The sequence below is a fragment of a genome, unplaced genomic scaffold (assembly GCF_019419815.1).
Source record: "Pyrus x bretschneideri cultivar Hongxiangsu unplaced genomic scaffold, Pyrus_bretschneideri_v1 Contig20, whole genome shotgun sequence".
Classification (NCBI taxonomy): Eukaryota; Viridiplantae; Streptophyta; class Magnoliopsida; order Rosales; family Rosaceae; genus Pyrus; species Pyrus x bretschneideri.
Genome location: NW_025999502.1, coordinates 564,402 through 576,577, shown reverse-complemented (window position 1 = coordinate 576,577; position 12,176 = coordinate 564,402). Strand labels below are relative to the sequence as shown.

The following is a 12,176-nucleotide window of genomic DNA, read 5'->3' as shown; positions in this document are numbered from 1 at the left end:
CATCTACGTAGACTTTTTTGTATTTATGGAATGTCACAAAATTTGTATTCAATTTAGGTTCATTTATTTTTTAATTTTTTAGATAAATTTTTCCATGGAGCGTGGTCAAAGTCGTGCAAGACAATGGCGTCAATCATTGAGTCCTGAAGAACATCAAAGATATCTAGCTCGACGACGTCTCATAGCACAAGAAAAAAGACAACAAATTCCAACTCTATATGATGATCATACTATGACATCCCCCAGTAACATACAACAAGAAATTCCTGGTATTTATTTCATATTCCTTTTCTTTTAACTCATACTAATGCAAAAAAAAAAAAAAAAAAAAAAAAAAAATCTAATTTCTAATTTTTCTTTTAACTATGCAACAAGTAGGTCCCAATAATATACAAGAACGGGTTCAGTTGGCTAACTATGATGTTGAGGTCGACCCCAGTAATATAGAACAACAAATTCCTGGTATTTATTTCAATTTCTTTATTTGTATTTGTTTCACACGTAAAAAATTAGGTTATTTTTTAAGAACAAAATTTGGTGAATTGAAATCTCTTTGTATTCTTTTCTTCGATACTTTCATATTGATCTCAATGTTGTAGTTATTTTTAGTGGTAGTCTTACGAAATATTAGACTCGCAACTAAATATATTAAATATTAAAGACAAAATTTTTAACTAATCGTATTATAATGTGGTCTATTTATTAGAACAAATTGAGCATGAAAGCACGAATTCAAGGGTTTTGTCAGATATCACAAATCATGATGACCAAACTTCTACTAGAATGCGTACTCATATGGGACAGTTGGCACATTCAAATAGGTCACAAATATCTTATGGGATGCTCTCAATTCCTCCCCATAATGGTGAGCTTAGTATATAATTTTATCTTTATATAGATATGTGATTAGTTACAAAGAAAATTCTTATACTGAATGTTGGATATTCATGTAAAAATATCAGAAGAAGAACATGCAAATAGAACCAATTGTCATGTGCGCCAAACCAGAGGAAGAAGAAACCACAATTGTGCTAGAAATTATAATGAGAATCGGGGTATCCTAGGTTGCCAATTATCTGCTCCAACCACATGTCCGTACTGCTATGCACGATTGTTTGCTCGAGAAACTTTGAATATGTGTTGCTTGAAAGGAAGAATTGTTTTACCCCCAATACAATCCCCACCAGAAATGGTTGCTCTTTTCTCTGACCAAACAAATGAGGGTAGACACTTCAGGCAAAATATTCGAGCTTACAATCATGCATTTGCATTCACTTCAATGGGAGTACACGTGGATGAAAGAATTAATATTGGTGGTCGTGGGATTTACACATTTCGTGCTCAAGGTGCATTATATCATAAGATTGGTGGACTTTTACCAAATGAAGGGAACAGACCGCGATTTTTACAAGCTTATATATATGACACTGAGCATGAAGTTGAAAACCGAATGTGTGAAAGTGAAGTTTTAGATAGACGTGTGGTTGAAAAGATACAACATATGTTGAACAACCATAATCCTTTTGTTCATACATTGCGAAGCCTCGGACAACGCCAAGATTTGCCGAATTGCAAGTTGATCCTAAAAGAGCAACCAATAGATCGGCGTCAGCATAGTCTACCATCAGCATCACAAGTTGCGGCAATTATAATAGATGGAGATAATGCCACAATTGCAAATGGAAGGGATATCGTGGTGGAGACAATTAGTGGAAGGCTTTCTCACGTCCGAGACTATGTTGGATTTTATGATCCCTTACAATATCCACTATTGCTGCCTTACGGTACATATGGATGGGATGTTAACAGTCGTGATGATGGTGGAAGAGCAATAACATGTTGCGACTATTATGCTTATATGTTACAGGTTTGTACTAATAACATAATTTACTTCCCGATATATATAGATGAATGATGATTCCTATATTAAAAGCAATATATGAAATTTGCTTTTGTAGATACGCCATAATGGATCATCACTTTTGCTTCGAGGTGGACGTCTCTTTCAACAATATGCTGTAGATAACTACATTAAAATTGAATCACAAAAACTTAGATGGTTGCGTTCTAATCAAGCCACAGTTAGAGCGGATCTCTACAAAGGACTTGAAGACTCTCTAAATGCAGGTCAACACAATGCAGGTATATATATCGTTTCAGTCATCGTTATTTAGAAATATAACTTTGTTTAAAGTGTGTACAATATATACAACTAATTGAAAATAAAATATTATTAGGTAGCATCGGGCGTAGAATTATTTTACCATCATCATTTGTTGGAAGCCCACGTGACATGTACCAACGATATCAAGACGCAATGACTTTGGTTCAAAGATTCGGAAAGCCAGATCTTTTTATTACCATGACATGTAACCCAAGTTGGGAAGAAATCAAAAGTGAATTACTCGCTGGACAAACTCCACAAGATCGCCCTGACTTACTCACTAGAGTATTTCGTGCAAAACTTGAGCAACTAAAAGAAGACATCATTGAAAAGGGGGTATTGGGCAGTGTTGTTGCTTACGCATACGTTATTGAGTTTCAGAAACGTGGTCTTCCACATGTGCATATGCTGGTTGTGTTAGATGAAAATGATAAGATCAATAACCCAGATGAGTATGACCGAATTGTTAGAGCTGAAATACCAAATGAAGATGTAGAGCCTCAACTTTATAATGTGGTGTTAAAGCATATGATTCATGGCCCGTGTGGGATTCATAATCCTCTATCTCCATGTATGAAAAATGGGAGTTGTAAGAGAAAGTTTCCCAAACCATTTGCACCAGTCACCGTTCAAGGGAATGATTCGTATCCAATTTATCAAAGGCGAGGAAATCGATTGCCCGTCTCACTTAATCGACAAGGAAACATAATGGTTGATAATAGTTGGGTCATTCCATATAATCCATGGTTGCTGTTAAGGTATGATTGTCACATCAATGTCGAAATTTGCGCAAGCATAAAAAGTGTCAAGTACTTATATAAGTATGTTTACAAAGGCCCAGACAGAGTGACAGTTGAAGTGCAATCAGACCCTCAATACGATGAAATAAAGCAGTTTCAGGATGCAAGATGGATTTGCGCACCAGAGGCATTATGGAAAATATTCAAGTTCATTATTAATCGAATTTATCCATCTATTGAGCGAATGCAAATACATCTTCCTAATATGCACCAAGTTCAGTTTCGTGCCGATGAAAGCATAACAAATATTCTACATGATGAGAGTACAAGAAAGACAATGTTGACTGAATTTTTTACACTTAATCATGTGGATGCAGAAGCGCGACATTATTTATACATGGAGATACCATCACATTACAGATGGATTCAAGCTCAAAGAAAGTGGTCTAAAAGAAAGAATCGTAACAAGGTTATTGGGCGAATATATGCAGTTTCACCTGCTGAAGGCGAAAAATTTTACCTTCGGATTCTTCTTAATCATGTTAGAGGACCAACATCCTTCACAAACTTGAGAACAGTTAATGGGGTTTTGCATCCAACATTTAAGCAGGCAGCAGAACAACGAGGTTTGTTAGAAAGAGATGACAGTATTCGACAATGTTTGTTAGAGGCCTCCACAATTCAGATGCCGTCGGCTTTAAGAAGATTATTCGTCACCATATTGGTATATTGTGCACCAATTGGTGTTCGAGGGTTATGGGATGAGTTCTGTCCATTCATGATGGAAGATTATGTTTCCATGACTAACATAACTCCCACACTTGCTACCAACATACTCTTGCGTGAGTTGAACATACTTTTGGTTCAATTTAACAAGAGTATAAACGAGTTTGATTTGCCCCAAATGACAAGAGGAAATGAATCAAGTTCAGGAATGACCGGATGTATTGAAGATGAAATATCCATATGTATTCCACAACAAGATCTTGATGCAATTGAACGCTTAAATGATGACCAAAAAAATGCGTTTAACATAATAATGGGTGCAGTTCAACGATCGGATAATGCAACTTTTTTTGTGGATGGTCCCGGTGGAACTGGAAAAACTTACTTATATCGCGCATTGTTAGCAAGCTTGAGAAGGTTGGGGCACATAGTATTAGCAACAGCATCATCTGGAATAGCAGCTACGATATTGCCTGGTGGGAGGACAGCACATTCTAAATTCAAGATACCACTTAGTCTCGATGCATCATCGATGTGTTCGATCAGTAAACAATCTGATTTAGCAAAGCTAATACAAAAGGCAAAGGCAATCATTTGGGATGAAGCAACAATGACGCATCGTCATGCATTTGAAGCACTCGATCGAACGTTCAGAGACTTAACAGATATTGACTTACCATTTGGGGGGAAGATAATGATATTTGGGGGAGATTTTCGACAAGTTCTTCCTGTTATCCGGAAAGGAACCAAGTCCGAACTAATCCAAGCAAGTGTTGTTAAGGCATCATTTTGGTCACAAGTAAAGATTTTAAAACTCAAACAAAACATGAGATCCATAAATGATTGTGAATTTTCAGAATTTTTACTTCGTGTTGGTGATGGGAATGAAGATGTTATTATGGATGATATGGTAAAACTACCTGAATGCATGGTGATACCATGGGAGAGTGAGCATTCCATTAATCAATTAATTGCCAAAATCTTCCCTGACTTAGAGGATCATATAAATGATGCAACCTACATGGTGGAAAGGGCAGTGGTAACTCCTACAAATGAAGACGTTGATATGTTGAATGAAAAGATAATCAATATGTTTCCGGGTTTAGAAGAGACAATGTATTCATTTGATTCAGTTGAGGATGACGCAAGGAATTTGTATCAGCCAGAGTTCTTGAATTCAATCTCACTTGGTGGTTTGCCTCCGCACAAGTTAACTCTGAAAAGAGGTGCTCCAATCATGCTTTTAAGAAATATTGATCCGAAATTGGGATTGTGTAATGGTACAAGATTATTGTGTCGTGGTTCTTACCGAAATCTTATTGATGCTGAAATTCTAACTGGACAATTTGCCGGATCCAGAGTTTTCTTACCAAGAATCCCTCTCAAAAGTACTGATACTGCTGGGCTTCCATTTGAACTTACAAGAAAGCAATTTCCAGTGAAACTAAGTTTCTCCATCACTATAAACAAATCTCAAGGTCAGACAATACCACATGTTGGCATTTACCTTCCAGATCATGTCTTCAGCCATGGACAATTATATGTGGCTTTATCGAGGGGGGTCTCAAAGTCAACCACAACCGTGTTAGTAAAAAGTGGCTCCATAGTAGGCCAACAAGGTGTATTTACACGGAATGTAGTATACAAAGAAGTCTTGCTTCATTCCAGCTAATTATGGTGATTCCTAATAGGTAACAGCTTTATTAACGATAACCTTTCAGTATGCATTTCTCACTTATGAATTAACTATTTTTATTTGATTTTTAATTTTCTCACTATCGTTTGTAGATTGGCAATGAAAATTTGAAGCATCAATCATGAACAAATGGGTGGAAATTGCAGCATTGATGTCAATATGACTCTATGAGTATTGTGAATAATGTACATATTGTTATGTAGGATTTATATTTTGACATTTAAATTGTTTTGTATTTTGCTACGAGTACTTACTGTTTTCATCTACTATTTTTTTTTATTTACATATACTTGCTATCGTTCATAGGCTTTAGGTAGGAACTTGCATCTAAAACTGTATGTTGTTTGATAAGTGCATGAATAACATTTAAATCGTTACTTTACACAAAGTAAAAACGAAAAACATGATAACTTTTTAGGATGTGCATTATAAAAAAAAAAAAAGTTCCTATTTGCACAGTACATTTAAAGTATATCTTGACAATTACAATGGGAAAAACTAACACAATACACCTTTAGGGGCGCGTAGCGCCCGTGATGCAAAAATGCCTCTCGCACGCACGTTAGTGCGTGCAGAGAGGCTAGTAAAAGAGAAACTGGATATTAAGTTGGTTGACATTCCGTTTGTAAAGACAGATGAACAGCTGGCAGATGTTTTGACACATGCAGTCTCAGCTAGAAGGTTTTGGGACTCACTTGACAAGTTGGGCCTAGGACATATCTATGCTCCAACTTGAGGGGGAGTATTACCGTGAGTCAAAGATTAAGAGGAATAGGAATGTATTTATATTTCCTAGTTTGGTTATACTTTATTTTAATATTCCTTGTATCACAAGGTAAAGTTATATATATATATATATATATATATATATATATTAATTACCTCCTAGAAGGGAGAAGAATAATACGAACTATTAAATCCTAAACATTATACTTTCATCTAGTTATGGGTCAATACGAGAAGCCTACCCTACAAAACTCACCCCATCTTCCTCCCGTTGCTCCTCCCTTACGAAACTATCCCCTTGCACCCTCAACCCTACGATTTGGAAGCCACCCCCTCCGTCGCGCTTTGACCCTTTAGTTCAAACCCCTTCCCCTCCACCCTCCTGGTGGGAGTCACCACCCCTTCCACCCCCTTGCTGGAAGTCAGCCCCTCCACACTACTGGTGGAGCCCACCCCCTCCACCCTACTGTTGGAAGTCACCCCCTCTACGCTCCTGGTGGAGCCCACCCCCTCCACCCTACTGTTGGAAGTCACCCCCTCTACCCTCCTGGTGGAGCCCACCCCCTCCAACCTCCTGGGGGAACCTTTCTTGTCAGAAGCCACCCTCTCCGTCTCGCTATGTTGATCCTTTTCAACAATCACCCCCTCCCCCGGCATGTGACTCCGCCCTCCAAAACTCACCCCCTCCACCTTATTTGGACGACTCCGCGACCCCACCTTATCAAAACGTTCCTGTCCCAAGCACTAGCCCTAGTACTCCTTACCCTCGCCAAGATCCACATAAATGTGTGATAGATTGCAAGGGCATTTGCAACGACCATATGAACAGGCCTGCAGGAAATATTGTATATCTAAATGCCCACAAGCCTTCTTATCCGGGAGAACCTGCTGGTGGGGCAGTAGCATTAATATATCTCAAGTGTACACGTTACTGCAAAAAGTCCATATCCACCACCAAAACTATATTAACTAAGTAATGCAGTTTTTCTGTTAATTTGTTTGTTGATTAATAATGTAAAATATCTGATTTAATAATGCAGGGTTTACATTCTAACTTTTTTTACATGTTATGTGACTTGTGGTGCAGAAATGTTCATCAACAAGTGTATCCCTCCTTTTAGTAGATTTCTACGTCGTGATTACGAATGAGAGAAAACATATAGGTGAGATTTAGATATGTACACCCAATGTATAATGTATATTCATATTCATTCATCTTGTGAATCTGTCACTTTTTCATAGCTTTTCCTACTTTGTTGAGCCATTTTCCCAACTTTTTTTCGAACGAGGTTGAAGTTTAAAACTCCAACAACTCTTAATGTTAATGAGAAATACTTTAAGATTCATTACCTATTAATTATTGACTGTTAATGTCAGATGTAATAACAATTAATTCTTGAATTTTTTTTCATCTAAAATGTTGCTTTATGTGTTTCTTTTTCTTCATTTTTTTTTTTTTTTAAATGTGAAATGTGAATTTTTGTTAAGAGCTAAAAAGATGCTAAAGAGCTTCTCCGAAAGTATCATTGAAATAACGTCATGATTAAAAGTAGCATTTCAATATTTTTATTACTTTGAACATAAGAATTAAGAATTACCAGCACAATTTAAGAATTACCACAAGGTAAAAAAGAAATGGAAATTTGCAGGCCGAAGCAGTATTGCATGGCCGCTTACGGGTCCTGCATTTATACAATCAATCCACCTCTCTTACACATTCTGCAAAGCCACAAACTAAAATTCCCCCAAAAAAGAATTCCAGCGGTGAATGAGCAGAGGAGAAGAGGCACGGTTATAAGAAGAAAAAATGGGAGATGTTCTAGTTCGAACCCGGAGAAAGATTAAAACACCAAAAGTGCGAAACTTTCTTCGGCTAAAAGCTCTACTAGTATCCTGATAAATTCAGGATTCATCGATTCCTAGGTATTGTGAGTGAGAGGCAGCGAGAAGGGCAGCTCCAATCCCAGAGCCATCATTAGAGTGTTCAATAACGATAGTTTCTGCAACTTCCTCTCCGAGCAATTCTCGTAGAGTATTTTCCATGCACTTGCTATATTCAGTGTAGTGCTCGTATAATCCACCATCCAAAGCTACCACTGTCTTCTGGTTTTCCCCATCCTTGACCGCGTCTCTTCCCAGCTTTTTCAGTACACCCAAGACTCCAGCAGCAGCAAGGCGGGCCCCACGTGTAGCAACTATATTGCAGAGCTCGACGATAACTTTTCTTACTTTAAGAGAAGTATTTGATATCTGAAACAGAATTAGAACACTTAAAAAATTTATATCTACACAAACTTATCCGATTAGTATGGCCAACAACATTTAAATGTCATTGACGTGAAGATAAGAGCATCATCCCTAGGTTCAACCTCCTTATACGTCTTTTGAAGGCCACTTCTGATATTAATAATGCGAGTAGTTGAAGTGAAATTAAACACACCTCCAATACATTCTTCAATTTTTCTCGTACCACCCTAAGATCAGAGGATGCATCGTGATGCATCGCAGACATGTCAGGTGTCCTGCATGATTCAAAGCTCACATTTTAACTACTTAGCGAAAACAAAATCCCAAAGGCTATAATAAATCCAAGGAAGGAAAGTAATACTAAATGCACCAAACAACATACACAGCTACAAAAACATAGTGGGCCTAAGGAATAACCTCAAAATGAAAGGAACATTTAACTTTGGTGGAACAGTGTCACCAAAAAGGGAAGCTTCGTCAGCAATCCTACAAAGAACTCTGCGAACAATTTCTCCCAAGTACATTCCAGAAATTATCTTCTCAAAAATCTAAAAGAATCAATTTCAACGGCATTAACATAAGCGTATTAGAGTATGTCACAGAGAAAAAAAAAAAATTGAGGAAGTAAATAAATACAATCACCTGATCACCACGGTTCAAACTTTCAGTATCCAATGAGTGATCATATTCTGTCAATGGAAGGTGAGCTGACTTAAAGTTACCCCACTCCATGTTGACAACCTACAGTCCACAGACGGCAGCTTCAAGATTTACTTTATAATTTTCAGTTGCTACTGTTTTTCATAATTTTACAATCCTAATGCTAACAAAAGTTTGAAAAGAATAATTTAACAAAAAAAAGTATTGAATAGGTAATTGACACAAGTCAATGGCCGTGAAGCTGTGAAGCAGTGAAGGAGTTGCTAACCATCTCTCCTGATTTAGGTAGCAGACCATGCCATTTTGGTATTGCATGTGCACGTTCCACATATGCTGCATTTGTCCCTGTACCTAAAATCACAGCAGCAATAACATCCTGATTGACATACCTACCTCCAGCTAATGTCCCAACCGTGTCATTAACCTGGTGAGAAAGTGACCATTAACACTGAACTTTAAATTATAATTGATTTGAAAATGCATTTTTACGTCGTACCAATGCAAATCCAACAAATATACTCATAGACTCGACACGAAGGCCTTTTATTTAATAATTGAAAATAACTCATCAAGTTTACTTACCAGAGCAGATACACGCATATCGAGGCCTGTTCTTTCAATGGCTTTACTCAATTCAGCCACTACATCTTGCCCAACCTATTCAGCATCAAGAGTTAAAGTCATGAAGGTTGAAATATGAGTGCAAAACAGGTTTCACAAGTTTAGAATATGTTTATTATTGGACATCACATGATAATTTAAATACTAGATATGCTTATTGCTTCAAATGAACATAATATACTAGAGTATTTTTGCACTGTTGAATGAAATGGCTGGCCGGGGAAATGGACTAGAGTAATTCTGCTGTGTATTGTTTATAGGATGAAGCTCACTTGAAGATAGTGAGAAGTGGCACTGACTACAACGTTAAGAAACAAAAGCTAACTTTAACAATTCTGATGTTTCAGGATTACGAGGGCAACTATATCACAGAAACTGAACCGCAATCACAAGTTACTGATTCAAGGAATTCTTTATCTTATGAATTCTAGGACTCAAGTGAAACAACTTTCTTTTAACAGGGGAAGGTGGAATAAAGTAGTAGCTGTAGTAGATAGACAAATGTATTATAAATCCCCGGCACCAATATGTCCACACTTTATAAGTGCTGAATATTCACTTTTTTCACAAGAGATTATATTGGAGAATACAGAAAAAAATAAACTAAGGAGAATAAAAATAATACAGAATATTAAAGAAGTCAAAGTAACAAGGACTGAACTGCATCATCTATAGAAAAGCCTTTCGTCCACTTAATAAGGGTCCCCGAATTAATTGATGATTGCAGCACAGGGAATGAGAAGGTAAAACCTAGTTCTCTCTGCCTTCCAGGAGGGAGTTGATAATCTTGACCTTCTTTAGCAACAAACTTAGCAAGTTCTGCCGCAATGTAGTCAAAGAGTGCCTGAAATCACAATCATTCTCAAGATTTAAGAGGTGTGTTCACATAAAAACCTTAACATACATTGGCATTGTTAGCGACAATCTACTTACATCTGAAGTCCCGACCATAAGATTTTCAGGAATTGAGACCTCAGTAAATTCTTGGCTAATAATTCCACGACCCTTTCCTCCCAATTGCACCCTCATTACACGGAAGTTTGTTCCTCCGAGATCCAAAGCATAAAACAACCCTTTCTCATTCCTGAAATAGAAAATACGCATATATACATATTAAGAGGAGACTTCAACATCTGAGAGCATAAAATTTCATTGTAACACAACTGTTCAAGTAATATGAAACAAACACAATGTACAATTCACTCATCAAATAATGCACCACGATTGATCAAGAAGAGATCAACCTGCGAAAAACAATACAAAATTCCTGCAATTTGGACAAATTTTGATCGACCCTTTTCGCAACTGTGAGTATTCAACCGAAATTTTCAATCCATTTATAAAAGATTAAAACATTAGAGCTTACCCCAAAAAATATACACATCCAAAGATATCAAGAAATCGACTTTGAATCCAACGATGGAGACCCAAATCAATATAAACAAAAACAAAACACCCCACATCAATCAGACCCAAAACAGATCAAGCGGTACAAGTCGATCCAGAATCTACAATACACATATATGCATGTCAGGAAATCAAAAGAGTCAATTGATTGATTGATTCAATGGCTACGTACCCAGTAGGGAGATTGTCGACGTAGCTAATGATCATCTTGAGCTTGCTGCCACCTTCGGAGGCGAGGCCGGCATGCATCTCGACAGCCATGGCGTCAGCCACCTGCCTCAGCTTCCCAGTGGGGGTCCCACACTTCTCCTCGAGCTCCTTGATGATGGCCGATGCCCGGGCCCACCGTCCCGAGTTCCGCATGTGGTGGCGCGCCACCAGAACCGCTGCCGCGGCGCACACTGCCGTCGCAGTAACGATTATCACCGCCTTCTTCCCCATTGTTTCGGTTGATTTCGGGTTCGGAGTTGTTTGTGGAGAAGCAAATGAAATGCTCTGTTTCTTTGGTGGGTTGAGGGAGTGATGCAAATTTTAACGGTTTGGGGCGACTTTCATACGAGTAGGACACATAAATGGAATTTCAATGATAATTACAATATTGTCCCCGGTTAGTAATACGATTTAATAATATTTTTCTTTATTTTGTAAGTGAGAGGTCTTAGGTTTGATTCTCGTCAAAGACGAATTTGAACCACATTATTGCTAGCTCATTGTGAGGCTTAATTCATCCCCTCCCCCTTCGTGTAGATAACTCATTCTCTCCTCTTTAGTGTAGATAATATCGTTTGTTAAAAAAAATTAAAAGTTACAATATTGTCCTACTATAAAAATAGATTTGAGGATTCGGTTCTAGGCATGGGCACGTGTAATGACCCGTCCCCAATTATTATGATTTTTATAATTTTGAAAAGCGAATTTACGAAAATGCCCTTTGAGACAAAGTGTTGACTGTCGTGTTATGTCATGTAAGGTTCATTTTCTTGGTGTATTTCCGTAGTACTCGTTGCTATGGACGCGTGGGCGCAAATAGATCATGATTTGGAGTTATAATGAATGAGATATTAACATTTAAAGTTGGGGCATTTTAGTAAACTAGTTATTTTCTGGAATGCTCCAGGATTTTGGAGCAAAATCTGGTGGAGCCATGTGTGTGGCCCAGATTAAAAGAAAGATGGTCGGTGGAGATGGA

At 37.6% G+C, this 12,176-nt stretch overlaps 2 protein-coding genes and 1 long non-coding RNA gene across 3 annotated transcripts; 2 read left to right on the top strand and 1 right to left on the bottom strand.

The window, feature by feature from the left end:
• Positions 1 to 32: 32 nt before the first annotated feature.
• Positions 33 to 462, top strand: LOC125477048. The gene is made up of 2 exons (XR_007258283.1): positions 33 to 269; positions 379 to 462. It is a non-coding gene; the product is annotated as an uncharacterized LOC125477048 (long non-coding RNA).
• A 727-nt stretch (positions 463 to 1,189) lies between these two features.
• Positions 1,190 to 5,085, top strand: LOC125477003. The gene is made up of 4 exons (XM_048583733.1): positions 1,190 to 1,867; positions 1,959 to 2,142; positions 2,238 to 4,856; positions 4,990 to 5,085. Exons 1-4 carry the CDS (start codon positions 1,190 to 1,192, stop codon positions 5,070 to 5,072), a joined length of 3,564 nt encoding a protein of 1,187 aa, XP_048439690.1. The 3' UTR covers positions 5,073 to 5,085.
• Positions 5,086 to 7,592: 2,507 nt separating this feature from the next.
• LOC103931050 (hexokinase-1) lies at positions 7,593 to 11,518 on the bottom strand. Its single transcript, XM_009340459.3, has 9 exons — positions 11,160 to 11,518; positions 10,514 to 10,664; positions 10,242 to 10,424; positions 9,542 to 9,616; positions 9,228 to 9,383; positions 8,942 to 9,040; positions 8,717 to 8,847; positions 8,493 to 8,574; positions 7,593 to 8,302 (listed from the first exon to the last, which is right to left on the bottom strand). Exons 1-9 carry the CDS (start codon positions 11,426 to 11,428, stop codon positions 7,955 to 7,957), a joined length of 1,494 nt encoding a protein of 497 aa, XP_009338734.1. The 5' UTR covers positions 11,429 to 11,518; the 3' UTR covers positions 7,593 to 7,954.
• Between the last annotated feature and the right edge of the window lie 658 nt (positions 11,519 to 12,176).